Below are 22,068 nucleotides of genomic sequence, written 5' to 3' on the forward strand. Positions count from 1 at the left end.
AAACTAAGGGGACAGCTGAGAGGAAGGGTAGCATGATCCCATTATTATGATCTTTCAATAAGACCATAAAGATCCCTATTGGGCCCTATACTTCATCTGAGATGAAATGGCTTAATATTATTATGTTGAATCTTAATTTGAGCCAGTTTGCTACAACAGGAAAATAATCCCGCAGCAACAGGAAATGTGAATTATTATGTGATGTAATAATTCACATTTGATGTACAGTTCCAGTCAAAAGTTTGGACACCTACTCATTCAAGGGTTTTTCTTTATTTTTACTACGTTCTACATTGTAGAATAATAGTGAAGACATTACAACTATGAAATAACACATGGAATTATGTAGTGTCCAAAAAGTATTAAACAAATCCAAATATATTTCAGATTCTTCAAAGTAGCCACCCTTTGCCTTGATGACAGCTTTTTCTCCTAACAGGAAATCCGTATGGCGGTCATCTTATTACAATGGTTGACTGACAGGCTTCCCAGACCGTCTCTAATCTTTCAAATGTTTTTTATGGTATCTAGTATAGTTTACTAAATTTGTATCATAAAATGGAACAGTTATTTCACTTATCCACTGGACTGTTTGAGCTTTAATCAGTCCAGTTGAGCTCCAACGCCATGTGATTTGCCTTTTGATTTCTAATCTTTGTAAAAGACTGAGAAGCTAAGTTCCTTCCACAAATGCAGACAATCATGGTATTTCTTCAAGCATGTTATGAACCAAAGTGATTAGTGAACTTAAAATGCAAAGGCATCCGCTGAAACTGAATGACTGACCCATGGTTGACTGACATGCTTCCCTGTCTGTCTCCAATGTTTCAAAATGTTCCTCAATGTATCTAGTATTAGTGTACCACGTTTTATACTTTTATACAATCTTGGGCATATTTGGTTCTTATCTGCTGTTCTCCAATGGGAGATCTTTTCTTGCTTTAAAGAATTCAGAAGTAAATTATTTAAACTTTTTAAAGCAAGAATGTCAATATCCGAGTTGTCATTTCTTCACTGGCACTGCCCCCACCATGTCAGAGCCTCATCCCATAACATTTTACCAGATGTTATGTATTTGCAGTAATGTAAATATATGTAAAATATGTCCCAAGTAGTCACACATGTTCTTCAGAATAATGCAGCATTTACTCTTTTGTTGCTCTTTAAGTTTATTTTATGGCAACGCACCTTACATTGATATTAGCACTGCACTTTATGGTAACAAGGTCATTGGTTTACAGATTTGATCCCCTGTTGCAGTAGAACTTTCCTGCAATGCAGGACATTTGAAACTTCTAGTGTATTTGAGGGATAAAAAGGCTTCTGAAGTTTGTAATTTCCACTTAGAAATTTCAGACTTTTTTCCCGTAAGAAAAATATACACAGTACCAGTCAAAAGTCTAGCTATAGTGCCATTGCAGATTTAAGCTATTATACTCAGTCGTCTAGTGCTACTTTTTTTTGATGCCGGATATCAAAAGTAAATAAGAGACAATTTCTCAATCAACGTTTGCACTGTAGCCTGTTGAATAATATCACATGCATAAAACACATCAACCAAATGCAATGTCTGCCTATGCCCACACACATTGACTTGAATGAATGTATTTTTGTAATACCCACAAACACCAAATTAGGCCTACCTAATTTCAAAATAGGCTATCCTCAATGTCAATTGTGAATGATAATTATTTTTTTTTTTACGGGTGAAACGTCCAAGCTGCATCTGAATGCCGACCATAACCATTCTCACTCATTTTCATGAGATTATGCATTTATATCTTCTGGAGTGTCTTCATAACAAATGACATTGTGTTTTTTCTATTGTATGCAAGCTGAATGCAGAATAGTAATTAATAATTAATTAAGTGATCTTACGAGACATTGATTGGTCACTCTTGTGCGCACCGGCAGCACTACATCCGTGATTATACTCCGTTTTTCAAAATTACCATCAAACAGCTCCATAGGGCCATGTTGGACAGTCTTGACATGGTCATATCTCCATAAATAATTGGTACATACAGCCCAATGATGGCTTAAAATGTTTGGCCCAAGTATGCCATATGAATCCTTTAAATATTTTGTCGAAAAGTGGTGAAAAAGTGCGAAAGAAATTCCCTTTCATCCTCATTTTCCATATTTTACATTAAAACACTTAAGTATCAAATAGATGTTTCTTAATGTTAAATACTGCCAATCTAAGTAACATAATTTTAAAAATCCCCATTTAAACTAGAGATATAAATGGGTTATGCCTCAATCGGCCTTCTGCATCTGCGGTGGAAGGTAGCTGAGCTACAGCGGTGTTTGTCAGACTAAGAGACGTCCCAAAAATCGTTCTTCTCATGAAAACGTCTGTAGCATCCAAAAAGTTTGGCCTACAAACTACTAATATGACCACTCTCGTTTTTCTCTACGACCCCCACAAGCCCCACATGACTCGTCTGAAGTCTGTAACGCTGATGTGCCAATTTCTGTCAGTAGCGTCCGAACCATTTGGACTACAAACTAATATGACCCCACTATGACCCCACGGTGTTCTTCTATGAAGCCAGCTGCACCAATGTGTCGGAGGAAACACCATTCAACTGATGACCGAAGTCAGCCTGCAGTTGCTAGAGCGCAATGACCCAAGTAAAGCCCCCTCCAGCCAAGTTCTCCCCTAACCCAGAATGACACTGGGCCAATTGTGCACTGACCTATGGGACTCCCGGTCACGGCCGGTAATGACACAGCCTGGGATTGATCCCCAGGCTGAAGTGATGCCGTAACACTGTAACGCAGTGCCTTAGGCAGCTGAGCCACTCGAGCCCCCCCACAAACATTTTAAGCCATCATTGGGCTGCATGTACCAATATGATTCCTGTCCAATTAGACCCAATGTAGCTCTTTTGCGGTCATTTTGTAAAACTGGTCTTTCAGAGTATAATATCTTATTAGTTCTGCAATGACACTATAGCTCTACATCTTTATGTAGTAGTTTACTCAATGTGTATTTATTCAAAGGTCTCGTCATTAAGGGTTACCTATCTATGTGCTGGACATAATATATTCCTATGGGATTTTACCTAAAGTGACGTGTACAGGGTAGGTTTGCTGTCACATTTCTTAAAATTGACACAAAACAGAATATCACATTATACAGTTGAAGTCGAAAGTTTACATACGCTTAGGTTGGAGTCATTAAAACTAGTTTTTCAACAACTCCACAAATTTCTTGTTAACAAAAACTATAGTTTTGGCATGTCGTTTAGGACATCTACTTTGTGACACAAGTAATTATTTCAAAAATGGTTTACCAATAGATTATTTCACTTATAATTCACTGTATCACAATTCTAGTGAGTCAGAGTTTTACATACACTAAGTTGACTGCACCTTTTAAACAGCTTGGAAAATTACAGAAAATGATTTCATGGCTTTAGAAGCTTCTGATAGGCTTATTGACATAATTTGAGTCAATTGGAGGTGTACCTGTGGATGTATTTCAAGGCCTACCTTTAAACCCAGTGCCTCTTTGCTTGATGGGCAAATCAGAAGAAATCAGCCAAGACCTCCACAAGTCTGGCTCATCCTTGGGATCAATTTCCAAACGCATGAACGCATGAAATAATACGCAAGTATAAACACCATGGGACCACGCCGCCATCATACCGCTCAGGAAGGAGACACGTTCTGTCTCCTAGAGAAGAACATACTTTGGTGCGAAAAGTGCAAATCAATCCCAGAACAACAAGCAAAGGACCTCGTGAAGATGCTGGAGGAAACAGGTACAAAAGTATCTATATCCACAGTAAGACGAGTCCTATATCAACATGACCAGAAAAGCCACTCAGCAAGAAAGAAGCCACTGCTCCAAAACCACCATTTAAAAAGCCAGACTACGGTTTGCAACTGCACATGGGGACAAAGATCATACTTTTTGGAGAAATGTCCTCTGGTCTGATGAAACAAAAATAGAACTGTTTTGGCCATAATGACCATCGTTATGTTTCGAGGAAAAGGGGGCGGCTTGCAAGCCGAAGAACACCATCCCAGCCGTGAAGCACGGGGGTGGCAGAATCATGTTGTGGGGGGTGCTTTGCTGCAGGAGGGACTGGTGCACTTCACAAAATAGATGGCATCATGAGGGAGGAAAATGAGGTGAATATATTGAAGCAACATCTCAAGACATCAATCAGGAAGTTAAAGCTTGGTCGCAAATGGTCCTCCAAATGAACAGTGACCCCAAGCATACTTCCAAAGTTGTGGCAAAATGGCTTTAGGACAACAAAGTCAAGGTATTGGATTGGCCATCACAAAGCCCTGACCTCAATCCTATAGAAATTTGTGGGCAGAACTGAAAACACTTGGGCGAGGAAAGAGGCCTTACAAACCTGACTCAGTTACACCCGCTTTGTCAGGAGGAATGGGCCAACATTCACCGAACTTATTGTGGGAAGCTTGTGGAAGGCTACCCGAAAGGTTTGACAAAAATTAAACAATTTAAAGGCAATGCTACCAAATACTAATTGAGTGTATGTAGACTTCTGACCCACTGGGAATGTGATGAAAGAAATAAAAGCTGAAATAAATAAATAATTGTCTTTACTATTATTCTGACATTTCACATTCTTAAAATAAAGTGGTGATCTTTAACTGACCTAATACAGGGAATTTTTACTATGATTAAATGTCAGGAAATGTGAAAAACTGAGTTTAAATGTATTTGGCTATGGTGTATGTAAACTCCGACTTCAACTGTAGGTACAGTGCCTTGCGAAAGTATTCGGCTCCCTTGAACTTTGCGACATTTTGCCACATTTCAGGCTTCAAACATAAAGATATAAAACTGTATTTGTTTATGAAGAATCAACAACAAGTGGGACACAATCATGAAGTGGAACGACATTTATTGGATATTTCAAACTTTTTTTAACAAATCAAAAACTGAAAAATTGGGCGTGCAAAATTATTCAGCCCCCTTAATTTAATACTTTGTAGTGTCACCTTTTGCTGCGATTACAGCTGTAAGTCGCTTGGGGTATGTCTATCAGTTTTGCACATCGAGAGACATTTGTGAACAGCAGTTTTCAGTTCTTTCCACAGATTCTCGATTGGATTCAGGTCTGGACTTTGACTTGGCCAGTCTAACACCTGGATATGTTTATTTTTGAACCATTCCATTGTAGATTTTGCTTTATGTTTTGAATCATTGTCTTGTTGGAAGACAAATCTCCGTCCCAGTCTCAGGTCTTTTGCAGACTCCATCAGGTTTTCTTCCAGAATGTTCCTGTATTTGGCTCCATCCATCTTCTCATCAATTTTAACCATCTTCCCTGTCCCTGCTGAAGAAAAGCAGGCCCAAACCATGATGCTGCTACCACCATGTTTGACAGTGGGGATGGTGTGTTCAGGGTGATGAGCTGTGTTTCTTTTACGCCAAACATAACGTTTTGCATTGTTGCCAAAAAGTTCCATTTTGATTTCATCTGACCAGAGCACATTCTTTCACATGTTTGGTGTGTCTCCCAGGTGGCTTGTGGCAAACTTTAAACAACACTTTTTATGGATATCTTTAAGAAATGGCTTTCTTCTTGCCACTCTTCCATAAAGGCCAGATTTGTGCAATATACGACTGATTGTTGTCCTATGGACAGAGTCTCCCACCTCAGTTGTAGATCTCTGCAGTTCATCCAGAGTGATCATGGGCCTCTTGGCTGCATCTCTGATCAGTCTTCTCCTTGTATGAGCTGAAAGTTTAGAGGGACGGCCAGGTCTTGGTAGATTTGCAGTGGTCTGATACTCCTTCCATTTCAATATTATCGCTTGCACAGTGCTGGGATGTTTAAAGCTTGGGAAATCTTTTTGTATCCAAATATCTTCATGTTTGAAGCCTGAAATGTGGCAAAAGGTCACAAAGTTCAAGGGGGCCGAATACTTTCGCAAGGCACTGTAACACTACAAAGTCATTTGGGTATTGTTTGGAATGATTTTACTCTTTTGTTTTCAAACAGGAAATCTGAATGGCAGACATTTTATTAAAAGATGCTTGAGAAAAAAAAAACGAAATCCGCACAATCTCTGACAAAGGCCTTGAGGCCGATACGTAATGCTTATTAAAACTTGTTAGGGCCGTGGTTCCGAGGTGGGAACATCAATCAGTGGAAATTTCAAGTGCGCCACATATAGTTTTTGATAAAACTCAAACTTTCATTAAAATGCACATACAATGTTCTGAATTAAAGCTACACTCGTTGTGAATCTAGCTACTGAGTCAGATTTGTAAAATGCTTTTCGGCGAAAGCATGAGAAGCTATTATCTGATAGCATACACCCCCAAAGTACTGCAACGCTACTTAAAACGACAGATTTTGCGATAGCCGGGGGCTACTCAAAACGCAGAAATAAAATATAAAACATTCATTACCTTTGACGAGCTTCTTTCTTGGCACTCCAGATGTCCCATAAACATAATTTGGGTCTTTTTTCGATTAAATCGGTCCATATATAGCCTAGATATCGATCTATGAAGACTGTGTGAACAACGGAAAACAATAGCGTTTTCTAACGTAACGTCATTTTTTAAAATAAAAAAAGTAGACTATAAACTTTCACAAAACACTTCGAAATACTTTTGTAATGCAACTTTAGGTATTAGTACACGTTAATAAGCGCTAAAATGGATCACGAAGCGATGTCAATTCTATAGGTGTCCGTCTGGAAATAATGTCCGGATAAATCTCAACCAAGATATCCGGTCAGATACCTGAAGAAATGGCTTGTCTCTTCTTCGTTTGACCAAGAAACAAATCGTAGGCAAATGACAAGACTGTTGACATCGTGTGGAATCTGTAGGTATTGCAACCTCGACCTCATTTAATCTGGTTCACCTTTAACAAATCTTGGAAGTGGCGCATGGATATTTTTTTCCATTTTCAGTGATCAGATTTTCCTGCACTTTTCGATGAAACGCACTTTCTGTTATAGTCACAGCCGTGATTTAACCAGTTTTAGAAACGTCTGAGTGTTTTCTATCCACACATACTAATCATATGCATATACTATATTCCTGGCATGAATAGCAGGGCGCTGAATTGTTGCGCGATTTTTAACAAAAAGCTGCGAAAATTCGCAACATCCCTAAGAGGGAGCAGTGATACTAGCAAGAGCAGTGTGCGGGTTTCTTATTTTATCTCATCTTATTCAACTGTTACCATGCCCCTGCAAAAAGGATCACTCAGATGTTCATTTAGAATATTAAAACATGCTTCCCAGCCTGCCTCCAATTTGTTAAATGTTTCTAACGTTATCTAGTATTAGTGTACCATGTTTAATACTTGTATCATAAAATGGAACAATCTTGGGTATATTTGTTTACTTTACACTGGACTAAAATGGGAGATCTCTACTTCTATAATAAAATGGAACAATTATTTCACCTATCCGCTGGACTACTGGAGCATTAATCAGGCCAGTTGAGCTCCAACGCTGTGTAATTTGCCTCTGATTTCGAACCTTTGTAAAAGACTGAGAAGCTAAGTGCCTTCCACAAATGCAGACTATCATGGTATGTCTTCAGGCATGTTATGGACCAAAGTAATTAGCAAACGTAACGCAAAGGCATCCCCTGAAACTGAATGAATTTACAATCCCATTAAAAAGGGAATTGTGTCTATGGGCCAACTGTAAATGTTAACTCCATATCTTCCCAGAAACAGTCCTCCACTGCTTTACCTCTTTTCTCTGTCTTGTGGAATCCATTCAAGGCCATGAAAGATTTGCCCCCAAACTTTCACAGAAATAACACTTTCATACATATAAATCACAGCATTAAGCATAAACTGTTATCATGGGCCAATGGAGCCCAGGCCATGCCGTTATCTCACAACTCAGAAAGAATTCTCTGTAGTTTTATGGAAAAATGTCATGCAGTGGATGGCAGACAGCATAGAATTCAAACGTTGGAACTAACTGTAAACTGAAGTTGAATAAGTTGCTGCTACTTAGAGGTTTCAAGATGGCATTTTGTTTTAATGAGTATTCTCCCCCCGCCCCCCCAAAAAAGAATGTTTGAGTGAACTGATCAATTAGGACAAAAGGTGAACTTCTCTGTTGAATAAGTGCATTGTAAACACATGAGAACGGGTGTTCTTTGTTTTCACCCTTTGTTCTCGCTGTGTATCATTTGCTATCTACAAGAGATACACGTTGCAAGTCAGCAGTACAGTCCGGGTGCCATAAGACTGATGTAATTCACCAGGTTACCATACAGCACAAAAACAAGCATGCGGTATGTTACTTTATTGCGTTGTGTTGCTTAGATAGTCTCACACACACTCATAACCTGGCCCATGTAAACGGATCCATCCTGACCTATAACTTCCCCATATCTTCCTTCTCACACACCCATAGTGACCCGCAGTCTAGCTGAATACCCCAAAGCCAATCTTAATCTCTCGTCTACTTTTATTTAACCTTTTTTTTCTACCTACAAAACCTATTAGAGGAACGTGTACAATAGATGACAACAACAACATAAATCATTAGCAATGCAATTTTATCGTAATAAACATATAACAACAAACACAATATCAACCAAAGACAGTTGCAATCAGATGATACAAACCAATGCATGAGGCTTGACTCCAAGCAGAGCATATCCTTTTTATTTTGCTGCTTTAGCTCTATGTACATTGAAAACAGGCTTAGAGGTCTTTCATGAGGGCTATTTTTAATTCTAAAGCGGAGGATTGGTCACACTTCGACTCATTAGCATGCGTAGCTGTATAAACCTCCTCGCCACTGCAGGATTTGGAGCTGTGTGGAAGGCGGCAGGCAACAAGCGCGCCTGCTTGACTGGCTGCAGCGCGCAATGAACAACGGACTTTCAGCACAGTTCAGAGAAGGTGCTGTTGTTGCTGTAGACGGCAGGCATTTTCACCAGGTGAAGTGGTCAAATCGGTTGAGTGAAAGTGAAACGGCTTGGCTCTGTTAACTAACAAACCCACCGCGGCCTTGAACATGATGTGTGGCATTTTAACAGGGTGGCATGGGTGGATTTTTGGATTACAAATGTTATTTTTTTCACTAGCCGAGTCTGAGGGAAATACTCTGAAATACCAGACCAATGAGGAGGGAAGTCCAGGAACAGTGATCGGTAACCTGGCCAAGGACATGTCCTTGAGTCCCTCTTTTGGCTCCAATACTAATTTCAGGATGATGAAACAATTCAACGATTCTTTTATCCGGGTGAGAGAAAGCGACGGGGAGCTTTCTGTCTGGGAGAGGATTGACAGAGAGAGAATCTGTAGGCACACTTTACAGTGTCTCATCACTTTTGATGTTGTCAGTTTTTCAAAAGAGAGGTACAAATTGATCCATGTCGAGGTGGAGGTAAAAGACATCAATGATAACTCTCCGGAGTTTCCAAACAAGGAATCTACAGTTGAGATCTCTGAAAATGCCGACGTGGGGTTCCGTATTCATTTGGACCCAGCCGAGGACGCAGATGTCGGTTCAAACTACATCCAAAGCTATCAGATTTCTGTCAACAGTCATTTTTCAATTGATGTGCTTTTGAGAGCAGATGGGGTTAAATATGCGGAGTTGGTGCTAATGAAAGAGCTAGACAGGGAGACTCAGTCATCTTATGCGGTGGAGCTTATTGCCACAGACGGAGGAAACCCTTATAGGTCGGGTTCAACGAAAATAACAATAAAAGTGACAGACTTTAATGACAACCGTCCTGTTTTTGACCAGAATAATTTCTCGGTAACTTTGCCCGAGAACGCACAGGTTGGATTCGTTTTATTGAACTTAAATGCAGTTGATCCAGATGAGGGTTTAAATGGAGAGGTGGGCTATGGGTTCGGAAAACAGGTTTCTGCAGAAATCAGAGAACTTTTCGAAGTGGACAGTAAATCCGGGAGCGTGAGACTTAAGAACCCAGTGGATTTTGAGACCAAGAAAACATATGAATTAGACGTTCAGGCGACTGATCTAGGATCCAACCCGACCCCCGCCGTCTGTAAAATAATAATTCATATCAAAGACGTTAATGACAATGCCCCAGAAATCAGTATTACGCCAATGACCTCCATCTCAACAGGCATCGCATATATCAGCGAGACAGCAGACAAGGACAGCCTAGTGGCGCTGATCAGCACCTCGGACAGGGACTCGGGCGTCAATAGCCAGGTCCACTGCACTTTATATGGGCACGATCATTTCAAACTTCAACAGGCTTATGAGGACAGCTACATGATTGTCACCGCAGCATTCCTAGACAGGGAGAAGATTAGTGAGTACAATTTAACAGTGATGGCTGAAGATTTTGGGTCACCTCCATTGAGAAAAATCACACAATACACCATCAGGCTAAGCGACGAGAATGACAACGCCCCACACTTTACTAAGCCTATCTATGAAGTTTCTGTGGTGGAAAATAATGCACCAGGGGCATATATAACCACGGTTGAAGCCAGAGATGCAGACTTGGGGACTAATGGCAAAATTACATACAGACTTTTAGACAGTGTTATAATGGGATCACCTGTCAACACGTTTGTATCTCTGAATGCAATCTCTGGTTCAATATATGCACTGAGAAGCTTCAACTATGAAGTCATGAAACATCTGGAGGTACACATCCAGGCAAGCGATGAGGGGTCACCCCAGCTTCAGAGCAGTGCCATCATCAATCTAAAAATATTGGATCAGAATGACAACGCTCCGTCTATCATAGAGCCCATCCTTAATAAGGGATCAGCTGAGATTTTCCTGCCCAAAGACGCACCTGCAGGCTATGTTGTCACCCAGATAAAGGCCACAGATGCTGAAGAAGGCATTAACGCGCAGATGTCCTACAAAATCACAGAGGGGGGACACTTGGGTTTCTCTATCAATAAGGTTACTGGGAAGATACATGTGACTCATGAGCTGAACTATGATCCGTCTGAAACACTGAGAGTCCTAGTGGCTGTCAATGACAATGGGACACCTTCTCTGACCTCCACAGCCACTATACACCTCACTCTCATCGAAGGGACTCCTCCCAGTGTTCCTGCTAGGGTCCAAAACGACAGTGTGGAGGTCTTTGAATGGGACATAGCCATTATCATAGTCCTATCAGGGAGCTGCTCCCTCCTCTTGCTAGCCATCATCTTAATCACTACCACCTGCAGTCGACGCAAACGGGTTAAGAGAGAGGCGGGATACAGTGAAAATGAAGACATGCCACACGTGGAGAAGGGGGAGAGCAGACAAATTGATTCATTGATCACCAACCACAAAAGCAATGTGTTTGATGTGCACCCTTTCCCTGGGAAAGCACCGTTGGCCTCAAGCAACACAATAAAAACAGCCCCCGATGATGGAAGACAAGTAAAAGAGTGTGTCTTTGACAACAGAATAATGGAGGGTAATTCGGAGGTAAGTCATTTTGGCTCGCTGTATGGAATGGCTGTCAATTGTTTTGCTGTTGGCTTTTCCATCACAACTAATGTGTGTGTGTATTGTGTTTGCTTCCTCACAGGGTTATTCGACACTGCCTGGCTATAGGAAAGAAACCCTCAGACCCATAACCATATGGAAGGGTAATTCATTCACAACCATCTCCGCGCGAGATCCTCAGTTCAGTGGGAAGGACAGTGGGAAAGGAGACAGTGACTTTAATGACAGCGACTCTGACATCAGTGGAGATGGCCACAAAAAAGACTCCCCACCGATAAACAGTAAGGACTACTAATCAATCACAGGATGTTCATGTGATTTCAGACACAATGATATGTCACAATGATGACACATTATTAAAAATTCAATGAAAGGCATTATTCTCTGTGATGTTCTCAAGGTCTTTATGGCAAGATATTAAATGATAATGGTGTATCATAAAATGAAGGCTATAATACCCCCAACATTTGCAGCATGGTTCATCAAGGTCTAACTGTTTTGGCTGGTGTGTTGTTTCCACAGGTCTCTGGGCCTGCACCAGTGAGTGTAAAACCCTAGGCCACTCAGACCGATGCTGGAGCCCCTCTGCCACTAGAGCCAAGACCAGCCTCTCCCATGGACCACACCTCTCAACCTTCTCCAAGACAGCCTCTCTGCCGCGAAACACTCTGCAAAGAGACTCCTACTACCAACAGGCTCACCTACCCAAAATCAATGGTCTGCAAAGTGTCTATGAAAAAGTCCAGCACCAAGAATTGGATTATATTCTGGTATGTCCACCAACACCAGCCAGGATACTAGAGACTGATGAGATATCCCTCCCAGAATATGGACAGTCCTAAAAGATCTGGACAATGAACAATAATCGAAGCTCATCTGGGTCGTTCCACCAATTAGGTGCCTTTTGAGTTGTGGAACTTGGTGCAAAAAAACTTTTGATTTCACCTTATTGTTACATTCTGTCATAAAGAGCACATGTTTAACTTAATTTTAAAAAACACATTTACCCATCTCAAGAGGTTGAATTCTAAAAAATACTACAGTAAGTGCCAAATAAATGAACAGGGTTGACTGTAAAATGGTTGACAATTTCATCTTAAATTAGCTATAAATCCCCTTGTGACGGGTCCCTGCTAGCTCAGTTGGTAGAGCATGGCGCTTGTAACGCCAGGGTAGTGGATTCGATCCCCGGGACCACCCATACGTAGAATGTATGCACACATGACTGTAAGTCGCTTTGGATAATAGCATCTGCTAAATGGCATATATTATTATTTATATATTGATGGGGAATGGATGCTTGTTGTGTGCAACAGGAGGGGCAATTGAATGCAAGCTTCACAAACAAAATGTAATTATTAAAAAATGGCTAGCCTGTCTATGGGTAACAGGGTTGACGTGTTATTCTAGCCTGTCTATCTATGGGTAACAGGGTTGACGTGTTATTCTAGCCTGTCTATCTATGGGTAACAGGGTTGACGTGTTATTCTAGCCTGTCTATCTATGGGTAACAGGGTTGACGTGTTATTCTAGCCTGTCTATCTATGGGTAACAGGGTTGACGTGTTATTCTAGCCTGTCTATCTATGGGTAACAGGGTTGACGTGCTATTCTAGCCTGTCTATCTATGGGTAACAGGGTTGACGCGTTATTCTAGCCTGTCTATCTATGGGTAACAGGGTTGACGCGTTATTCTAGCCTGTCTATCTATGGGTAACAGGGTTGACGTGTTATTCTAGCCTGTCTATCTATGGGTAACAGGGTTGTCGTGTTATTCTAGCCTGTCTATCTATGGGTAACAGGGTTGACGTGTTATTCTAGCCTGTCTATCTATGGGTAACAGGGTTGACGTGTTATTCTAGCCTGTCTATCTATGGGTAACAGGGTTGACGTGTTATTCTAGCCTGTCTATCTATGAGTAACAGGGTTGACGCGTTATGCTTGACCCGCTCAGTTTTCCACCACAAAACACGAGAAAATTGCCAAAAAGAGTAAAACCAGCTCACCTGCTTTTACACTTTCATTTGACTATTAAATGTTCAATATACTTTTAAAACATTCACGTAACAGGGTTGACCTTTTTAAAAAATCTTAAAATAAATCCCTATTCACATGAAATAAATAATAATCTTCAGAAATGATTTTGTATAAGCAACAAAATAACTTGGGCTTTACAATGATGGTGAAAACTTGGAGAAATGTTGGGGTTAAGTGGGTTAAAATTTTACTAGAAGTCACAGAGGATGCTTAGAGGGACATGTCAATATGCAGATTGTTTTTCATATAAAATAAATCTGATTTATTTGATTTTCCATGTGGACTAAATTAAAGTGCACTTCATTTTAATATAACAGGCTTTTAGAATTGACGTATCTGCACAATTTCTACTTAAAATATCAAAGGGACGCAAAAGACACACATTTCGTGGAACGACCCATCTAATGAGTATTATGCATCTTTATATACTGTATAGCCAATTGTTGCGATGTTAGAGTGTTAAAGTAAGTGTTTAGTGTCTTCAGTCTCCTTATATGCTCTATGACTGTTTATTATATTATGTGTAATATGCAAGATTTTGTACATTAAGAATATATTTTTCATAATGATTCAATGTAAACTACAATTTTATTATGAACTTTGAAGAGCATGTTTGACATTTTAATATTTAAAGGGGCATGACCATTGGACCTTTTGGCTAAACAGGCCCTTGATCAAGTGGAAAACAATCTGTATCAAATATGACCATGTTTGTAGTAGATTTTGTCACTACGTTGCAGAAATAAATATTAAAAATCAAATGATGTGTTTTTTTTCACATACAGAACAAACTTAAAAATACAGTGGTTTCATACATCCTTTTTTTATTGAGCGAGAACTTTGCTCACATAGCCTAGCACAAAAGGCAACATCATGCCTGATAGCAACATTTTAGAAACATTTAATCATTATTTATAACTATATTATGTTGCTTAACTTCATCCAAAATAGATAAGGCAGGATTTCATCAGAGGTGGCTACATGAAAAGCTAAATGACCAACATGACATGCCTGCTGCATGGTATTGCACCTTGCCTTATAAGTCTCAGAGGCATTGTGTAGCCTATCCTCGTCAGAAAATATTTATAAAGCACACAGAATAACCTCAATTAGCCAGCTCAGTGCTTCCCTAAAGTTACCCTTGAGGGCTAATGCATACGCTCAGCACAGGATCATACTTGAAACAGTGACATAGGCCAAATAGTGTTTCAAACAAGTAAATCATGTACAAGACTACATAACATTTGCATACCCATTATGCATTGCTAATGGGACAGTCACAATCACTTCACCTCTCTGATTGGCTATTGGCTTACCAATCGTCCTATAAGAGATTGCGTGAGCCAGCCTCTACCTGTTTCTAAGCAACTGTGGCCGTTCACATCCAAATCCCCCGAGGTCTCAGGTCCACTTTCTCACTTAGTCATGATTAGGAGCACACAGACAAGGAGATGATGGCTCTAGTTATCACCTCTGAGGGAGCAGGATGGCCATAGGGACTGGCCAGTCATCTAATCACATGAACTTCCAATCTACGATTTTGGAGACTGACACATTCTTCTGAATCACAATAAGCCATGTCTGATTAGAAGGCCAAATGAAGACCAATCTCTGACAGCATTTCGGTAACCCCAATCATCTAACTACAATGTAATGATGAAAGGCCAGCTAGGGCTGCTTGAACCAGCTATCTGGTTGTAACAAAGCAACGTTCTAACCTCCTGTGCCCCCTGTGGTAAAGTTCACCAATGCTCCTGGACTTCTTGTGAATCTATTCCATGAACACCTGTAAAAGTAACAAAATCCACATTTCTCACTGAGAAATTAATTAGTGCAGAAGACAAATTAAAATGTACATTCTAACCGTAACAAACAAAATATGAAACTAGTTTAGTAGCCTATAGCCTAGCTATTTTAGACATGCTCCATTTTCACCAACCTCCAACGTGGAACTACGGAGTGTAAATAAATGGTAGAATGGTAAAAATGGACTAAAACCAGTCTTCAAAAAAAAACATGCTAAATTCCATTTTGGCGACCACCGGAATTCCTCGTGCCCTCCGTCAGTGGCACGTCATTCACACTGAAGTACTGAAACTGGACATTTCGACCAAAAGAATCCACACCGGTGGCCATACGGACGTGCGCCATCACCATACAGACGTGCTCCATCATGGGAGAGACTTCGGAGAAAGTCCCAATTGCAGAGGACTTTGAACAATGCCTACCACCTGTAAGTAGCCTAAATTCAATAATTCAAATGCATATTCCCGGGAGCTGTAGGCCTAGCCTATTACATTGTCTTTGGTGTGCAACGTTTGAATTGCAAATGAAATCGTGGCACTATGCTTTGACATTGACTGTGTGCATTGTTGCTCACTTAGCATTCTGACCTTTCTAAAGGCATACAGTACGTCAGCCACGAAGACTCCCGTTGCTGTTGGTCGTCTCTTGAGATTTGGGGCTGCGGCTCTCATTGCCGGGGCAGTGCTGATGCTTTGCGGATCTATTGGAGCTTTCTACCTCTGGAAAGCCAGTGACAAAAATGTAAGCCTTAATTTGTCGTTCATTTGATGGGTCATTATATGATGTAACTTAATGCAGACGAGACAGGTAAATCTACCTTCAACTTGTGGGAGATGATTTACCTGTAACCCTGGGAACGAGAAATGTAGGCTGAATCATCTGCCACCTTTAACCATGTCACATTTGTTAAATTAAAAAAATGTGTTATCTTGGTAAACAAATCTCTGCACATAATAAATCATTCATCATAAAACAACCATCTACTACATTACCAGTGGATGTTGGGTATTGAAAACGGCATTTGGATTTGCTGGTCGAAATCTTATTAAATGTCTGTTAAATAATGTAATTAATTCTATATCAACCTTTCCAATTTCACATAGTGTTCATGTGAATATTTTGGGCATGTATCTAAGGCTTGGTGGTGGTGACTGTCTCATTAGTGATACTTCAATATTTATTTGTGATATAATGGGCTCACCTATAGGGCAAACATCTCAAGATAGATCCATGTCAAGGCCCTGCTGCCCTCCTCTGAGACATTATATTCAAATCAGCTGTGTGATTGGACGACACATCACACAGTATTTTAAGTGTTGCACATGAGAATACAAGGAGGGGAGGTATTTTGAAGCATTGTGTCATGGTAGGATTTTGCAGTAAAGGCTATTGTTAGAAAGCTTGCTGGCCTATCTCTGGCTATTATAATTGTAGGCTTGGGTACTACACATAGAGCTTTATAACATTCTATTGAGCACTTGTAGCTCATAGCTGGCAAGTTAAATATTTCAATAATTATTATGATTGTTTACTGTATGTATTATGCATGACCTTGAATATCATTGTAACTTTCAATTTTAAAATCTCATTAGGTGTACAATGTACACTACAGTATGAGCATCAATGGAAAGGTGGAGCAGGGTTCCATGGAAATCGATTCCGATAATAATCTGGAAAGGTTCCGAACTGGGAGTGGAAATGACGAGGCGTTGGAGATTCACGACTTTCACATTGTGAGTTGCACTTATTTTCTCTCCGAAGTAGTTCAACGGAGAGTTGGCATGTGCTTTAGGAAAGTAGCAAAGATGTGAGTGTAAATATCCCATCTCTGTGACTCCTGCTTCAGGGAATTACAGGAATCCGGTTCTCTGGAGGGGAGAAGTGTTATATTAAATCGCAAATCAAGGCCAACCTTCCAGAGGTGGAGACGCTCAACAAGGAGTCATTGATGTTTGACCTGGTACAGTAAGCTACACTCTTAGAAAAAAAGGTGCTATCTAGAACCTAAAAGGGTTCTCCGGCTGTCCCCATAGGAGAACCCTTTGAAGAACCCTTTTGGTTGCAGGTCGAACCCTTTTGGGTTCCATGTAGGACCCTTTCCACAGATGGTTCTACATGGAACCCAAAAGAGTTCCATGTGGAAAAGGAAAGGATTCTCCCTGGAACCAAAAATGGTTTTCCTATGGGGAGAGCATTAGAAGAACCATTTTGGAAACCTTTTTTTTCTAAGAGTTTATGTACTAAACATAACTAGCCATAATGGTATAACTGACCGTATTAGACTAACTTTATGTGAAAATATAGACACCCCCTTCTTTTCTAGATTTTCATTCATATTACGCAAGGATATGTCAATGATTCATTACAGCTTTACATAAACACATTCATTTGTTTACATACATTTTTTTATAGAGTGACATGGATGTAAAATACATTATAAATGGTGATAAGCCTGTGGCCATACTGTATTAATAATGGCCTCATGAGGTGTCTTTCACCCTGTCAGGAAGATGAGATCATGCCAGTGAAGTTTGATGAGGAGTCTCTGATGTGGGTGGCTGCTGACCAGCCCCTGAAGGACAGCAGCTTCCTCAGCACCAAGATCCTGGACCTCTGTGGAGACCTGCCCATCTTCTGGCTCCAACCCACCTATCCTAAAGGTTCCTCTGTCTTGGCTCTTGCTTATCACATGGCTTGGTGATAGAATGAGAAACACAAAGTTAAGTGTAGAATAGGTATTGGCTGTTCTAGAATGAGATATGTAATTGTTATAGAACGAGATTATAGATTGCAAAATAGATAAAGTTGTTATAGAATGAGAAGTGATAGACTGTAAACCACAAGACAGGAAGTGTAGAACTGGTTTTCCCAATTTACAGTAGAACTGTCCTCTACCCAATAATAAACACAGACCAGTCAATGGCCATTCATCTGTAAACGTAATTTACATGCTTTAACCATTCTGATTTGTCTTTCAAAAGTGAGCAAGACAACCTGAACATTCTCAGGATGTACATTATTTGGAGACTTAAACAAGAGTCCCCTATTGTCTTACATTAAAAAAGAATGATCTTGAAATATTCAAGGAATCCTTGATATCACTGTAACTAATTCAATTATTCAGCATGACAGAGAGACCGAGTAGATGTAAGAATTTTGCTCGGAGGACATTTGTGGTGTGCCTTGTGGTTATTGACCCAATACCTATGCCTCCTGTGGCTTCATGGAACAGATGGAGAGAGGAGAAAGAGAGACACCCAGAGAACCAAGCGTCAGTTTGACATGGAGGAGTTTGAGGCAGCTGCTGGGGAGAGGAACACAGTGAGCCGTGCAGAGAATAGCACCTCCAAGAGAGCCACAGAGGAGGAGGCGGAGGCCACGGGCTCAGCAGCCACCGGCTCTGCCTACAACCCAGAAAATCCCTACCATGTGAGTACTGAGAAGTCGGTACACTTTAAAGAGGAGTTGTTTTCTTCAAGCTTTGATATTATTTTGGCACCCCAGGTTTCCTTTGTAAGATACTTCACTGAACGGTGAGCTTCCAAGTCTGTGTTAGGGCAAAACATGTCATAACATCCTTGACAAGGAGTTCTACAGTGGGGAGGGGATCTGTGCAAACCCACACTCAATGCTCACTAAATTAGTTGGAAAGTGCCATGGGTAGGTAGGTGTTAGATGAACAGCTGCCATCTAAGGTCACTAGCAGTAGGTGATAACTTTACACCCCGTGTTTATGGCCCTGCGTTTCACAAACGGAAGTGAAAATCATCACCTCCTTTGCCACTGCACGTTGATTCAGCTTGTTAGAACCGTAGGCTATGCCGAAAAGGGGACAGTTGGACAACTGAAAAGAAATGGTGTGCTGCATATGAAGTTAATTTGAAAACATTGAACAGAAACATGAATAACTTACCTCCCACTCCACAGCGCAATCAGGAGGGAGAGGAGGGCACCATGACCTTTGACCCAATGCTAGACCACCAGGGGATCTGCTGCTCAGAGTGCCGACGCAGCTACACCCACTGTCAGAGGATTTGCGAACCGTTGGGCGGCCACTGGCCCTGGCCCTACAACTACAGAGGCTGTCAGGTAGCTTGTCGAGTGATTATGCCTTGCCGCTGGTGGGTGGCCCGCATATTAGGTATAGTGTAAGTAGGAGACCCATTTTCTCAAGCCAAATATACCGATTATGCCAAATACACCAAATGTCTGAAAGGTCATGTTCTGTAAGCAATATTGTAATTTCTATGCAGATATTTATTTTGTAACTTTTAATTTGGTTGTAAATACCTGATCGCAGCAGGCGAGCGATGCTTGCTAGGATGAAACGGGGACCTCAGCCGCACGATTTAGTAAGAAAAGGCCAGCCAAGCCACATTTCCACCTGGACCCTCGTGGCAACATTTAGCATATACAGCACGTACACCTTCTCTGCAGGCAACACTTGAAAAAACAAAAAGGCCAAAACAAATGAAGCACAGCAGTAGCTTTTGATTTAGGGAATAAACATAACCTAATATCTGTCTTTTCTTTTCAACATATCTTTTCAGTAAACATATTATAGCCTACCAATGCTTTTTTGCACTACACTGTCTTTGATGGAATGTATGGAAATGTATACAGTGATCATTATAAATGCTTAATAAAGATAATGTACAGTTTCTATGACGGTATGGTGTAAGTTTCCCCTGAAACTAATGACAGTGCTAATCACATCTTCGTTGAGGTGAACAAATGTGATCTAATGTGAAATGAGTGTCAGGGAAACTGACTTTTCATTTCGGTAAAGGTGACACTTCAGTAAAAAGCAAAGAGACAGGTGTGGAGGGAGGTTAAGCAGCCACATGACATGATCACAATGTCCTGCCAACCCATTTTCCACCAAAACCGAGAGTGGAGTTTAAGTGTAAATCCCCCCCCCCCCTCCCATCTGCAAATCAAAGGAAATCAGACCAGCATATCTAAAGCCATATTGCAACTTCCTAAATAATTGAAAAGGGTCACACTGAGATCGAGTCGATTTCACATGGAATGATCCCTGCTCGTCAAATTACAACAAATGTGAAATTGCACCCGTTTTGTCTGTGAAGCGCCATTGAAATCATGTAGCAGTGTGAAGGCGAAACACAAAGAGATGCTTGTGTTGATGCAGAGATCTTTCCTGGTTTTTCATGGGGTCGAGGTGCTTATCACATCTGCAGTGCTGATAAGACAGTACGTTTGCCTCCGTAGGCTATATAATATTAATCCCCCTCCCACGTCTGCAGATACACTTAAAGGAAGGTGACAAGCGTGACATATCCAGGACCTCCTGATGGCTCGTGCTCTGAAGTGCAACCGCTAAAAGAGCCCCAAGTACCCTGAAGTGATGTAAATTTGCAGGGGGAGTCCAATTTCCATCACTGCGCTGTCACTGTCATGGTCATTAAACTAAATCAACCCGCTGTGTGTCACATAGCTCCCAATTTAAAGTCCTCTCAATAATGGAGTTATACTTGGACTGTAGATTGCAGCGCTGTATTGTATCTCTGACCTGACAGCAGTAAGAGCAAGAGTAGACGAGGCTGCCATTTATTTTGTCTCTTAGAAATGACAGCCTGACAGTGCGTGTGAATATGAGAGGTAGCATAAAATAATTAATTGATCATATTGACCCCATTGGATTTCAGAAGTAGTATGAACTTCAGTTCAACTAAGTCAGACACTCTATGTATGTAATTTGTGTAATTGGAAGGTCAATGAAGAAGATAGAGTATATTTAGGCCACTAGGTCATCCTTTTGGCACAGTGTGGATATATCACGGTTAAAGAAACAACACTCAGGAAAACATTCTGACTCTACAGACAACCAGGAAAGAGGGAAAAACTCAAAGCCAAGGAAAAAATCTCAATCACCACAAAGCAAAGCCCAAAAAAACTATTTACACTGAGAGAATTCCATTGCCCAGAACAACAGAAGTTATCGTATCCCCGGGCCACATTCTAAAAAATGTGTTTCCTTTCGCCATCCCTCCCTAGAAGAGAAATGTACCCCTGTAGAGGGTGGAAGAGACAAATGTGTTGGAGGAGCAGCATCCCCAGTGTGTTTGTCTCCCCTCTGGAGCCATGCTTACCTAGGGAGCCCTTCAGGCCAGGGAACAAACAGGCCTTTGTGAGCACTGACCCGCTGTGCCCAGCAGCCAGACTGCAAACCTGAACTCCCTTGCTAATGGGAAACCATAGACACAGAGTCCAACTCAGCCCACTACAGCCCAGGGCGGGGGAGTGCCAGGCTTTTCATCATCGTCCATCAAAACAAGGACAGGCTGGCAGGGTTCTGACTGCAGCTGTGTGAAACTGCAAGAACGCAAGCTCAAAAGGTTATTTTTTTTCTTTCACAGGCACCTGCATACCTCAATGTAATACAATGTAGACACTTGTAACTAGTAACGATTTTATTTGATACATGGGGGCTTACTAATCAAGCTTTTGCACTTTCTAGAATATGCCGTGAATACATGAGTTGGTCTGTTGGAAAAGGCTTGTTGTTGCCTCTAACACATTAGTAGTGTGAGCCACACTGGCAGGCATTCCCTGCATTTGATTGCATGTTTTCCATTACATTCAGACATTAACAGAATAAGCGGTAGTGACAGTCCGCTTTGCATCTAACCCAGTACACAGAAAACCTTTTAGACCTGCTCATTATGTTTTTCCGCAAGAGAACACTGAAATGCTTTCATTGTCAGTGGCATTTTCAGAAAAGAGCGCGTAACATGACTTGATTTTTTTCTCCCATGGAAATATCAAC

At 40.9% G+C, this 22,068-nt stretch overlaps 2 protein-coding genes across 2 annotated transcripts; both read left to right on the forward strand.

The window, feature by feature from the left end:
- Nucleotides 1–8,811: 8,811 nt before the first annotated feature.
- Nucleotides 8,812–12,933, forward strand: LOC124019933 (protocadherin-8-like). The gene is made up of 3 exons (XM_046335404.1): nt 8,812–11,415; nt 11,519–11,717; nt 11,959–12,933. The coding sequence occupies exons 1-3, from the start codon at nt 9,007–9,009 to the stop codon at nt 12,276–12,278; spliced, it is 2,928 nt and encodes a 975-aa protein (XP_046191360.1). The 5' UTR covers nt 8,812–9,006; the 3' UTR covers nt 12,279–12,933.
- Nucleotides 12,934–15,645: 2,712 nt separating this feature from the next.
- On the forward strand, nt 15,646–19,728 carry cnmd (chondromodulin). Its single transcript, XM_046368476.1, has 7 exons — nt 15,646–15,705; nt 15,876–16,019; nt 16,871–17,011; nt 17,125–17,238; nt 17,785–17,938; nt 18,511–18,707; nt 19,206–19,728. Exons 1-7 carry the CDS (start codon nt 15,646–15,648, stop codon nt 19,428–19,430), a joined length of 1,035 nt encoding a protein of 344 aa, XP_046224432.1. The 3' UTR covers nt 19,431–19,728.
- The last annotated feature ends 2,340 nt before the right edge of the window (nt 19,729–22,068 follow it).

This window comes from Oncorhynchus gorbuscha, linkage group LG01 (genome assembly GCF_021184085.1).
Source record: "Oncorhynchus gorbuscha isolate QuinsamMale2020 ecotype Even-year linkage group LG01, OgorEven_v1.0, whole genome shotgun sequence".
Lineage (NCBI taxonomy): Eukaryota > Metazoa > Chordata > Actinopteri > Salmoniformes > Salmonidae > Oncorhynchus > Oncorhynchus gorbuscha.